This window comes from Pinus tabuliformis, chromosome X (assembly GCF_031772625.1).
Source record: "Pinus tabuliformis cultivar Carrire ecotype Pingquan chromosome X, CPIR1, whole genome shotgun sequence".
NCBI lineage: Eukaryota > Viridiplantae > Streptophyta > Pinopsida > Pinales > Pinaceae > Pinus > Pinus tabuliformis.
The window spans coordinates 28,012,598-28,026,319 of record NC_142308.1 but is presented as its reverse complement, the minus strand read 5'-3'; the positions used below and the strand labels follow the sequence as shown (position 1 = coordinate 28,026,319).

The window sequence follows — 13,722 nt, the reverse complement described above, 5'->3', positions numbered from 1 at the left end:
GGAACTGCCGGCACTGTTGGGAATAGCCAGAATTGTCGGAACTGCCGGGAATAGCCGGAACTACCGAGAACATCCAAAACTGCCGGGAATAGCCGGAACTTACAGCCAAAACTGTCGGGAACAGCCAGAACAGCTGGGAAAGCTGACGCAAAGGGCAGAAGCCGGAATTGCCGAAAGCTGCGGGAACTGTCGGAAAAAAGTCGGAACTGCTGGAACTGTCGGCACTGCTGGGAATAGCCGGAATTGCCGAAACTATAGGAACTGCTAGGAACAGCTGAAATTGCCGAAACTGCCGGAACAGCCTAAGCATCTGTCTCCGAAGGAGAGCAGCATGCAATGGAGAACTAACTAACATTGGGAAAGTTGTATGGTACTTAGCAGCAAATAAACCAAGCATGCAATGTTACAGCTAGCATGCTAGGGACAACAAGCAAGCAAGATGCAGCCAGCACATAGGTCAATATGGCAACGTGGTGCAGCAATGGCACATAATGCAACACAGTGATGGGTACAGTCATGATTAATAAAGCATGATGAGATGCATAGTGATGATGGGTGCAGCATGGTGAGGTGCAACATGATGACGAAATGTAGCACAACGATAGGTGAAGGAGTCACCTTGGAGAATCAGTTGAAGCAGCATGTCTTCAACTGATGTCATGTATCATCTTCTTAGAGATGATCTATGCTCTTATCTAGATAACTCAAAGCGCTTACTTCTGTTGTAAACGTACTATCTCTCTCTCTGCTAAACTATTGAAGAACATATAAGAAGAATTGATCAAGGGTTTCCCCACATTGGGGTTTGTCCTTGGCTAGCGCCACATCTTGTGTCCTCTTGTCTTGGCTTGTCTTCTGCCATTTATGTTTGTGTTCTATCTGCAGTTTACTTTAATGGTGATGTGATTGCTAATTTGGAAAAGATATTGAGCTAACTATGAAAATTGAAATAAATTGCTCTAAGAATAGAACATAGCTAAAATTAACAGAAAGAGAAGTAGAGTTAGGAGGTGTAGAAAAAGGCCAACCTGCATTCAATCTTCAGAAGGAACTCAAAAAGGTAAACATTCTTGTTCCTCTAATTGAGCTTCTAAAGCAGCCCACTTATAAAGCCCAAGTCTCACAGTTCATGCTTCCATCCACCTCAATACCAACCCATGATTGTTTAAACCTTCAAGAAGAAAGACCAATGGTTGTTTTTGGGCCTCATGTTAAAGAACTTGATCCTTGCACTGCACCCTTCTATGTGACCCTAGTAATTCATGACCTCTTATTGCATAACTGCATGTTGGACTCCAGAGCCTCACATAACCTCATGCCCTTAGCCGTGATGGAACAACTTGGCTTGCATATCACTAGGCCCTACAAGGACCTATACTCCTTTGAATCTAAGAGGGTCAAATGCTTGGGAATGATAAAAGATCTGGTGGTAAACCTGACCCAGATCCCTGTGAAGAGCATAGTGATTGACATCGTAGTGGCGAATATTTCCCCTCGATTCAGCATGCTCCTATCTAGGTCTTGGGGTTCCAAGGTGGGGGGCTCTATCAAGTTAGATCTAACTTATGCCATTATTCCCACTTTTGGAGGCGAAGAAAGGAGGTTATATAGAGAGTCCAGATTTGTAAAAACTGTGACTCCAGCTGAAGGTTCTAAAAACTCAGCAGTGTATGGAAAAGAAAGCGACCTCTCCTCACTATTCCTAGAAGAAGATGAGACCATCTTAGAAGAAACACCAATACACCTAACAATGCATTTAGAACACCAACACACATATGAAAACAAAGTGTGGAAATTATACTTTGACGAAGCAAATTCCAAAGAGGGAAATGGAGCAGGAGTATTGTTGGTATCTCCTGAGGGCAGCTTGATACCCCTCTCATTCAAGCTGGAGTTTGAGGCAACCAACAACGTGGCAGAGTATGAAGCATTTCTCCTTGGGCTAAAAACAACAAGGAATATGAATATTGAATGCTTAATTGTGCATGGAGACTCCGAGCTAATTGTAAAGCAAATCAGAAATCAGTGCCAGGCTAAACACCCCAGATTGAGGACTTACCAGAATGAAGTATGGGATTTGATTGATAACTTCTTCCTAGCCTTTAATATCCAATTTCTTCCCAGAGAAGGAAACAAAATGGCCAGTTCCCTTGTTGTAGCAGCAAAAAATTTCAAACCCCCTCAAAATCTGCTTCTCAGGTACAAGGTGGATGTCAAATACAGACCCTCTATACCTGATAATGTCCAGCAATGGAAGGTATTCGAGGACGATGAGAAGACCAAAAGATTTATAGAAGTAGTTGGGGAGTTCACTAACTCAACCATTGATCAAGGAGAGGAAAAAGAGCCAGATCAAGAACCCACTTCGTGGGAAGACATAATGGCTAGACATAAAATTATACAACTAAAAGGGAATACCATTCCTCATGGGCTATCCCCACTGGAAAGATTATTTAATAAGGATGATGTAGCTTCCAAACCAATGGCTCTGAAGATGGACAAACAAGTAGAATATTGCAATATCGGCTCAGAGGGTGAACCCCGGATGGTCAGACTATCAAAAGGAATCCCCTCGCAATATAAACAAAGGTATTTAAATCTCTTCAAAACCTATAAGGATGTTTTTGCTTGGCCTTATGAGGACTTAAAATCATTTGATACTAACATCATACAACATAAGATTCCTTGAAAGAGTGGAATAAAACCATGCAAGTAGAAGTTCAGGTAGATTAATCCGCTCTTACTCCCCTCCATTGAAAAAGAAGTGAGGAAACTTCTACAGGCTAAAATCATAGTGCCTTTAAGGTACTCGGAGTGGGTGGCCAACTTAGTCCCAGTCCGAAAAAAGAATGGAGAAATAAGGCTATGCGTAGATTTTCGGAACCTTAACAGGGCATTGTTGAAAGACAACTACCCGCTGCCTAAGATGGATTACATATTGCAAAAGGTGGTTGGGTCAGTCAGAATGTCCATGATGGATGGGTTCTCTAGTTACAACCAAGTGGTGGTCCACCCTGATGATCAAAAGAAGACTGCTTTCACCACCCCTTGGGGAACTTTCATGTATGCTCGCATGCCTTTCGGTCTTATTAATGCAGGGGCCACGTTTCAGTGAGCTATGGATATAAATTTTGTAGGGGAGCAATACAAGTTCGTATTGGTATATTTGAATGATATCACGGTCTTCTCTAAGACCGATGAAGAACACATCCTCCACTTGAAGCTCAGCTTTCAGAAATGTAGGAGGTATGGACTTTCTTTGAATCCCAAGAAATCTCAGTTCACCCTGAGTGAGGGGAAGCTACTAGGACACATAGTAGCGCAAGAAGGAGTGAAAATCGATCCTAAGCGAGTCGAATCTATCAGTCATATTTCTCTACCCAGAAATAAGAGAGGTCCAAGCCTTTTTGGGGAGAATCAATTTCTTGAGGAGATTCATACCCAACTATGTAGAAATAGTGAAGGGTATTATAGATGTGCTAAAAAAGGAAAATGAAGTCAAGTGGAGCCCTGCCCCCCAAGATTATTTTACTAGAATTAAAGAAGCATTGGCTGAAGCACCGGTACTAGTCAGCCCTGACTACTCAACACCTTTCTATATCTTTTCTTTTGCTTCTCCACATACTATTGTCGCAGTTCTGCTACAGAAGAATAAAGATGGTTATGAACAACCCATCGCCTTCTTCAGCCAAGTCTTGAGGGATGCTGAGCTAAAATATAACATCTTGGAGAAACAAGCCTATGCACTAGTCAAGGATTTGAAGGCATTTCGAATGTATGTGCTACAATCAGAAATCATAACATTTGTCCCAATGACAGTGGTCAAGGACATCCTTGTGCAAGGAGACAGTGAAGGAAAAAGGGGTAGGTGGATAGCAAAGATACAAGAATATGAGTTAGACATAAAGCCTACTAAGCTCATAAAAGGCCAGGGGTTGGCCAAGATTTTATCATAATCTAATTGCCTAGCTTTGGGGATAAACCTGATAATAGAGGAAGGCAGAACAAAAGTTCAGCAGAATGGGATTAAAACATCAAAGCAAAAGATCTATGCTAAATATGAGGGATCACCTTGGTATAAGAATATCATCCATTATCTCTTATTCCTGAGGTGCCCACTAGGGCTGGATAAATCTAAGTACAGAACCTTGAGACTCCAAGCTCAAAAGTATATCATATCCAATGGTCAACTCTACTAGAAGGACTCGGTGGGAGTTTTGCTGTTATGTTTGGTAGAAGGCGAAACTCATAAAGTGATTGAGGAATTTCATGGAGGAGTTTGTGGAGGTCATTACAGCTAGAAGACCACAGCTCACAAAATCCTCAAGGCAGGATTCTACTGGCCTACACTGTTTGGAAATGTTCATTCCCAAGTTAGGTCATGTCAAAAGTGCCAAGTCTTTGTTGAGAGACAAAAACTTTCTCCTCTTCCCCTGATCCCAGTGCATGTGGAAGAACCCTTCAGACAGTGGGGACTAGACTTCATAGGAGAGATAAACCCACCTTCCAATGGCCAACATAAATTGATACTAACGGCCATGGATTATTTCACCAACTGGGTAGAGGCCATCTCGGCCAAACACGCTACTGACTCAATAGTAATTAAGTTTATGGAGGAAAACATATTATCATGTTTTGGTTTCCCTATCAAAATAATCACTGACAATGCTCAAGTCTTCAAATCTGCAAAATTCATCAACTTCTGCCAGAAATTCAATATCATCATCAAGCACTCCACTACCTACTATCCTCAAGGTAACGGCTTAGTTGAGTCCTCAAACAAAACTGTGGTGAGAGTGTTGAAGAAGACCATCACTGAGAATCAGAGGAACTGGGACACCCAATTGAATTCTGCCCTCTAGGCTAATCGAGTGACTCCTAAACGATCCAATGGAAAATCACCTTTCGAGCTAGTGTATGGAAACGCTGCAATCTTCCCAATCCAAGTGGCAATGCCAGTGGAAAAGTTACTACAGGAAGTTGAGGAAGAGCCAAGTGCCTTGAACTTCATGAAAACAGAGAACAGGTGGGGGCTAAATTGGCAAATTACCAACAGAAGATGAAATCCCTATTTGACAAGAAGGCCAAGGATCGACCTCTTCAACCAGGAGATTTAGTTCTCTGATGGGATGTCCAACGGGAAGAAAAAGGAAAACACGGAAAATTCAATCCACTTTGGTTCAGCCCTTTCAAAATTTCAGAAGAGAAAGGAAATAATACGTACCTACTCGAAAATCTGGACGGTGAATCGTTGGAGCTGCCAGTAAATGGTCAGTTCCTCAAACTTTATTTCCATAATTAAAGGTACATGTCTTGCACCCATTGTAAATACTGGTGTGTGTATTGTAATTATTATATGAAATTTCCAGTTTCTGTTGAAAATTCCACTTTCACAAAATTATCATTTGTTTAGAAAAGACTCCATGCCCAAAAGAGAATTGCACAGTTTGCATGTTCTCGATGCATTGCAATCCAATACCCCGTCCCCAGGTGGAGCCAATGTTGCCACCTTCTGAAAAGAGAGTTCCAATTGTAACAAAAAGGTAAAAGAACAAAGATGTTTGGATCTAACCTCCAAACCATATGTTATCCATGATAACCCCTAGAGATAATTTTTAGTTTGATTAATCATTTGCATCTATCTGCTACTTTTCTGAAAGAGGTTGTTGTGCTTTGCAAATTAGAGATTGAAGGAGGAAGAACAGGTCCAGTTTAAATTATTTTGGAGAAATTTCCATATTCTCTTAAAACCATTTCTTTCACAAACCACATTTTTCCAATGTTCCACCAAGACTCCGGTGCGGGGAGACGCACAAGGGGACGTGTGGGAGTACCCTCAAATTTTAGGGAAATTTCAGGGGTGCGGGGAGTCGTCAAGGTATATATATATATATATAATTCAAGTTCATATTCATTGTTCACTGTTCAATAATGAAAGCATAAAAATATTAAACAGACAATTGAAATTTGAATCATTGATCCATCCTCATCATTCATTTTGATACATACATCATTCATATGACATATTCAAGTGACAAGTCTCATTATTGAATGAATTATTATTCATACATACCATGAGATTCGAAAAACAAAAATAAAAATCAATAATAAAATATTCAAATACATTGATCGATATCATTCATCATTCAATAGTTCATCATTCTACAATCTACATTGATTTAAAAACTAAATTCATCATTCATCATTCTAGAATCTAAATTGGAAGCAAAACATACTAGTATATTTTCAAAGTTTGAACACTAAATTTATATAACTCAAAGTTTCAAAGTTCAAACTCAAAAATAGTTAAGAGTGAAATGGAAATGACTTTGGGTTGAAATGAAATGAGCTTTTAACTTTAAGGTTTAGGCTTTTAATTTTTAGTTATTTAGTTTTAATTTTAATTTTTTTTTTAGACTTTTAAGTTTTAGTTATTTAGTTTAAAAAAAAATTAATGGTTTTGATTTTTGAATTTTTGATTTTGATTTTTTAATTTTTAAGTCTTATTAGACAAATTTAAAGGGGGACGTCTAGGCGCACCCTTTTTGGGGAGTCTAGACTCCCACACTGAAGGGGGACGCCCAGAAGCACCCTTTTTGGGGAGTCTTGGGGAGTCTAGACTCCCACACTGGGGAAACGCACCCCCTTGCGTCTCCCCGAGACTCCCTAAAAAGGGTGCGTGGGGAAACGCACCCCCAAGAGACTCCCCGTCCTGGGTGCGTGGGGTGCCCTAGGGGACGCGTCCCCGTGGAACATTGCATTTTTCCCTTTGTTTTTTAAACTCTAGCCGCAGTGACCCGTTTTTAACTCTAGCCGAAATCCCTTTGTATATCCAACTTTAGCCATGTTTCCCATTCCCCTTTGAAATGTTTCAAAACATTCAAAAATCATGCCGAAACTGTTTTTAAGCGTCGAGGCCCACAAACAATAATCGTTATCGGTCCCTTCCCTTTCTTTGATACATATCCGCCCATCTCTGTAGTATACCTAGGGGAGATAGTATGGGGTACAGAGGGAGGTACCCAAGGGAATAATGTAATAATGGGATGGGCCATAGTTAATAAATAAAGTGGTTAACCCACATCATGTAAGGGACCACAAGTAGTTAGCAATAATGTGATAAACCCATGGTATTAGATAGATGGTATTGAGGAAACCATGGTAATGACCCATGGTATTGTATGTATGAGGCCTATATAGAGGCTAAAGACTCCCCATTGAGAGATATCAAGGATTATTGTATTGGCAAGCATATGGCTTGTGGAGTGTTCTCCTTCCTTAAGGAGTGATTGTATGGTGTTACCCTACCTCAAGCGTTTTCATTAATAAAGTGAAACATTTATATATTCAGATATTGTTATTTCTGGGCATATTTTTATTCTCCTATATTTGCAAGTTAGATCTATTACAAGTGGTATCATAGCACTTTCTTGGGCAAAGCGGAGATTTTTTTTATTTTTGCAGGAGTTTTTTGGGGCAGTGAGTTTGCAAATCAAATCGGTAAATTCGAGTGCTAAATTTGCAGAATCTAATTGCAGATTTGGATTCGTTTGCAAAAAAAGTACCCAATTTGAAAAAAAAATCGGCCGAATCGGAGTCTGAATGAGGGAGATATCACTGATTTAAAAATCAGTTGCATTGCAGAGTTTTTTTTACAAAAATTCGTGGACAGCGGATCTCCAATTAATTTTTGTTGTTTTTGTGGGGAATTTTGAGAAAATAATCACAGATCTGAGATCCTCTTGAAAAATTACCCAATTTCAAAAAAACAATCGGCCGAATCAGAGTCCGGATGAGGGAGATATTGCTGATTTAAAATCAGCTCTTTTTTCATAATTTTTTGTGACGACGGGCCAGTTGTAGTGCAAATCGGAAATTCCAGTGCCATATTGGGATTTCTATCACATGGGAAGATGTAAAATGGTCATTCCATTTCCGAAAACATGTCATAATAAAGATTCTAAGCAATACTGACCGAACTGTGGCCACTTTAAATTTTCGCCAAGTGATTTTTTTCAAAACCCTCTTCGTGGCTTCTAACAAGATGTTTTTTTAGGCAAAGATGATGGCCCTACTATTGAAGAATTCATAAGCAGTGAAAAGGAACTATATGGGAAAAGGTGGAAAAATTTAGTATGGCTTGGTTTGGAGGATGAGGCTGCCAAATGGTTTAGATCACTTGACAGCAATAAGTTGTACAAACTTTCAGATGAAGAGTTTGAAAAAATCTTTTTAAACAAATGGTCTCATGCTAGAAAATAGGAGAATGGGACATATAAGGGGTTATTTTCTACTAATATCTCCTTATTACAAATTCATGGATGTATTCAGAAGGAGAAGATTATTGTGTCTATAAATCTTAGTTGCAAGCAAAATCTTATAAATGTTAATTTGGCAAAAAAATAGCAAGTTCCGGAAAAACACATGGAAAACACACAGGTTGATAATGAGGATGTGCAAGTTTATAAAGATTTAAAGATTTCTATGGACAAGTATGTATTGCATTCTGATTTTTATGTTTCAAATATGGCTAATGTGGATGTCGTTTTGGTATACACTTGGATGGAATCTGTTGGTACTATCAATATTAATGTGCAGAAGAAATTCCTGAAGCTCTGGTATAAAAAGAAAAAAATTACATTATAGGATATTTCCATCAATAAATAGATAGAGTCCAAGGAGAATGAAGCAGAGGCTATGGAGGCAGAAGCACAAAGCACTAATGGCACTGACACATCAGATGATGAACCTTTGATGGTCGACAACCAAACACAAACATCAAATCAGGTATCAGAAAAAGCACCAGACACCACTCATGCACCAATAGTAGAGGAATTCAAGAAATATATTCCATCAGTTAAAGCTTCAGCATATCACCACCCACATCACCCAATGAGACAACAACCTACAAGATGGCAACGAATCAGCAACAAGGACAACAACCCCCGCATGACAGATAGAGAGGGGCGACGATCCACCCACAACACACCAACACAGAAGAGCCGCCAGGGTCAACTTCCATCTCAAGCGAGCGAGGCACCAGCTAGATTGAGGGTTCACCTTTCTCTTGGATGGCTAGATGCACATGCATGGTACCAGTGGACTACTCTTTTGAGTAGATCTTGTTATTTGTGTTATTTTTATGTTTCTGGGACGAAACATGTTTAAGGGGGGGTGGAATGTAGTATACCTAGGGGGGATAGTATGGGGTACAAAGGGAGGTACTCAAGGGAATAATGTAATAATGGGATGGGCCATAGTTAATAAATAAAGTGGATAACCCGCATCATGTAAGGGAACACAAGTAGTTAGCAATAATGTGATAAGCACATGGTATTAGATATATGGTATTGAGGGAACCATGGTAATGACCCATGGTATTGAATGTATGAGGCCTATATAGAGGCTAGAGATTCTCCATTGGGAGATGTCAAGGATTATTGTATGAACAAACATAAGGTTTGTGAAGTGTTCTCCTTCCTTAAGGAGTGATTGTATAGTGTTGCCCTACCTTTAAGGGTTTTGATCAATAAATAAGCATTTATATCCATTTCTATCTTGTTATTTCTGGGTATATTTGTATTCTCGTATATTTCTAGGTCAAATCTATTACAAGCAACCTGCTGCAAAACCCTTATGCACTAGAACAAAAATCAGTTCAGCGAAATATTCTAATTTGTTCACCTTTTCCTGCGTTGCACTCGTATCTTTTCTCTCTGTACCTGCGCACCTCGCGGTTGTACGGAGAAATCTCGTGCAACTCTCGCGGCTGTGTTGGGTGATCTCGCGTGAATCTCACGGCTGTACTAGTCGAACTATGCGGCCCTCTGAAAAAAATCATTTTGCAACTCCCTTTGAGCCGTGAATTTTTTCCTTCGCCTCTAAGCTTATGATCCATCAACTATTCTCTAATATCATGTGCAAATTCCTTGAAATGCAACAACTGGAATTAATTCTCCTAACTGATTAACAATTTATTAATTTTTTGATTAATATCGAATTAATCATATTGTAATTTCTTCACCAAATAAAATAAATACTACAAACTAAGAAATGCTAGCACACATAAAAAAATTTGACAACGTTATTTTTGGACAAAAGTCCTCGGAAAAACCCAATGTAGAAAAATCGGTGCAGCAGCTAAGGGTTTATATTTTATTATATGCAGTAGAAAATTTAAGTACAATCTGGATGCTGAAAATTGGCAAATCTATAGAGAAAATACCGGAAAAAATATTGTGAATAATTTTTTCTCGCCCCACGAACAATCCAGCATTGAAACTGGCCTCAGAAACTCCTCTACGAATTGCCCTACATCACCCTTTCTGCAAGCTCTACGTGGCTATCCCTGCAAATGACTCCCTGGAACTAGAAATCCTTCCTCTGGATACTGTTGAACTCTCCTGCCACCTGCAACTCATCCACTGGCTCGATCTCCACTACTGAATCACTCCTGCTACTGATAATTCGAACTGCCTATGGCAACTGAGTATGTGCACTGGCGTATTTCTCCATCTACCTATTGACCTCTTCTTATAATCTTTAGTTGGGATTCCAACGACCAAGATTAAAACTGAATCGATCGTTGAGATCATCTCCAAGTCGATCTGTGTGAGTTTCTAGAGAATTCTCACCTTTCTCAATTAATTACTACTAATTAACCATTTTTCTTAAGTTAGACTTAGAAATTTTTTAATGATGATTAATTAAATCTAATTGAACTATCTCTAGGTAAAATTTCCAAAAACAATTTCTAAGTTTTGGAGAACTCGTGTGTTTTAGCCTCTTCACAAAGTCTCGAGACTAGAACACCATCTAATGCTACAAAAACTAACACCAATGGCACACTTCTTTGGTGTTACAACCTAAGTTGATTTGCAGTACCATTAAGTCACCTTACACTGGTACTTTGGACTGGTTTGATCTTTTCATGGTTCTCTTTTTTTTCTACCAACTCTGAGACGTAGATTCATTTTGTATCTTCTTGTTGCTGTGATCTTGATTCTGCATGGATACAATGTGTATTTTTTTATAACCATTTATCGAGATTGTGCAATCTTAACAATTGATAGCTATGATTCTATCAATTCTTCTAAATTTTTAGCTGAATTTTAGACAAAAATGATCAGAAAAAGCCCAAATCATGATTTGGACTACATGAATAAAAACCACTAGCATTGTTGTTTACTGATATGAATATCAGTGGAAAGGTAATGGGTATGTTAACCTACAATGAAATGTGATGCTTAAAAGATTGTCATATTATATCTGAAGCGTGTGATGCTTAAAAGATTGTCATATTATATCTGAAGCGTGTAAGTTTCAGACATCTACGAAAATTTAAACCTGTACTCTCACATTCAAAAATAACAAAAATGTTGTGTAATGTTCTCTATTATTTAGCTAACTGCAATGTCTGTGATAATTAGCCATACTTTTGTCTGATTGAAGAAATAAATGAGGATATATACTAAGTAGGTGTATTTAATCACTAACTTTTTCTTCTAGATAGAGCATGTCTGCCCAAACAAATATATTAACAACTGAAATATTAATATTTGAAACAAGGCCGAAAAACCCAGCTCAACTAAGTATTGGGCAAGGTTGCAAACCAAGAGTTAACTTAGAATGGGAAAAAACTCAATAGCTAAAATCATTGAAAAGGATATATTTTCATTTCCTTTTTGGATTTACAGATTTATATTTGATGCCAAACAAGTTCTTTCATTGACCCGGAAGTTGGACTCCGAGGTAATGAATAACACAAAAATTACTTGCAGGTCTTACATTTATATTTTATGCTAATAACAACTTCTCCCATTGACATGGGTAATGAATAACACAAAAAGTACTTGCTGGTCTTGGATTTTATTTGATGCCAATAAATTGGACTCTGGGGCAATGAATAACCCAAGAATTACGTGCAGGTCTGACTTGCTGCTGATGAGTTTAATTCATCAACAGAGTTTGATTCGAGACTAAGTCGACTTAATCCCACTTAATTCCACAATTGAGTGGCAGGTAAAATTTGATTAGAATACTCAAATTTAGTAATTTTAATTAGCATTTTCAATGAAATAACATAGTCTAAGGAACTCTGCTTCTAGCAAAGTCCTATTTTTCTGAACCTACTAGTACTTTCCTTAATGAGCCATCCCTTTAGCAAAAAAAGTATACTTTTTTAAATTAACAGTTAAGATTTAAGAATCAATATTTTTCCCAAATAAACCAAAACAAAGTTAACCACATTTCGGAAAAGGAAACCTGTTTATTCCTCACTCACAAACAATACCTGAAGGGACCAATCTATTGAAAAAGATGTACTGAAACAACCAGGATGACCAATATGTATTGAAACAATGACCAATAGTAAAAACTCTGGGCATTCACGTATAGTGAGCCAAGTAAATGACCTTCTATAATGTTGGTGAATGGTTTTTCAAGAGTAGCCATCAACCAAAATCTCTTATTAACTCTGCCAAACACAGGCCATCAACCACAATGAAAACATCCTATATTTCCGCTCCAGATCTTCTTAGGAGACTTCAGAGTAAAGCAGACCAGAGTAGGCATTTTATAGTTGCAAGTCAATAAATGCCCCAATGTTTAGGAAGATTACAAATATAAAATAAGTAAATTACAGAGAATCAATTTCCATCATCTCATAAATGGAATAAGTAAATATTCTGCATAAAAAAGCTGCAACAAAGAACAAAAATGCAAGTCAGCTTCTACTTCGGATTAAGTTGGGAAAGGTGTTGGACAATAGAATAATGTATTTGAGTAGGAGTGCTTCATAAAGCGTACCTTCCATATAAACATGTAAAAAGAGGTAATTGCCACTTTGCTCTTGAGGTCTATAGCTTGCGCTTTGCGCCAAAGAACAGTAGCTAGCACAGCATGTCCGGACACCTGAGACACAAAACACTCACCTCTGGTTTAAGTTAATTGCACTGAAAAGGGCAAGGTGCCTAGGTGGCAAAGATGTAACGCCCCTACCCATATAAAAAATGGCTTAAAAAAGGCTAATTTTATATGCATAAATACATCTTAACCCTGATCTATTACGCATCAAGTGGTTCAGATTGATTTTTTCATACCTTGATAGATTCCCGGTTAAAATATATCTATGCTAGTTAATAGTACATAAAAATGCTGCGTTCTGAGACACAAAACCCACCATTGCAATTTTGTTCCACATGAATGAAGAGACAGCTCCCATAATCATAGCAAGAGTGTATGCAGCCAGTAGTAAATATATACAGAGCCAAAACACCTGCTCCAACAATCAAAACATATAAGCCGTTGTGAGCCACAAGAGATATGATGGTCCTAAAGTTGTCAACATCCCATAACATTTGTTAGGTAACCGATTAACAAAATTTACAGACCCGCTTTGGACCCAGACGGACAGTGAAAGATTGAATGCCAAAGATTCTGTCTCCATCCACATCTGGTATATCCTGATCAAGTCAAAATATCAGAACTTTAGTACAGAAACTTGGAAGTCAGGGGAGTTTTTTAACATGCATATATCATTGCTGTATTTCATTTCATTATTTGCTATAGAAATGAAATGAAATTATATTAATACCCAAGAGTAACCAGAATAACTTACTAACTAATAGGACTAGGAAAGACTAGGAAAAAGAACATTTACAACAACACTTGAGGAGTGTTGTTGAGCATATCCTAAGCCATCTAAAATCTTAAGTCAAGTAA

At 38.3% G+C, this 13,722-nt stretch overlaps 1 protein-coding gene across 2 annotated transcripts in view; it reads right to left on the bottom strand.

The window, feature by feature from the left end:
- Window positions 1–12,324: 12,324 nt before the first annotated feature.
- LOC149138156 (homogentisate phytyltransferase 1, chloroplastic-like) overlaps window positions 12,325–13,722 on the bottom strand; it is a 259,467-nt gene continuing 258,069 nt past the window's right edge. For both annotated transcript variants that reach the window (XM_089446351.1, XM_089446352.1), the window contains exons 9-12: window positions 13,392–13,463; window positions 13,181–13,276; window positions 12,808–12,912; window positions 12,325–12,699 (exon numbers count right to left, since the gene is read on the bottom strand). In XM_089446351.1, the coding sequence (XP_089302477.1) occupies window positions 12,658–12,699; window positions 12,808–12,912; window positions 13,181–13,276; window positions 13,392–13,463 (315 nt within the window). In that variant the 3' untranslated portion in view covers window positions 12,325–12,657. The remainder of the gene's footprint in view (window positions 12,700–12,807; window positions 12,913–13,180; window positions 13,277–13,391; window positions 13,464–13,722) is intronic.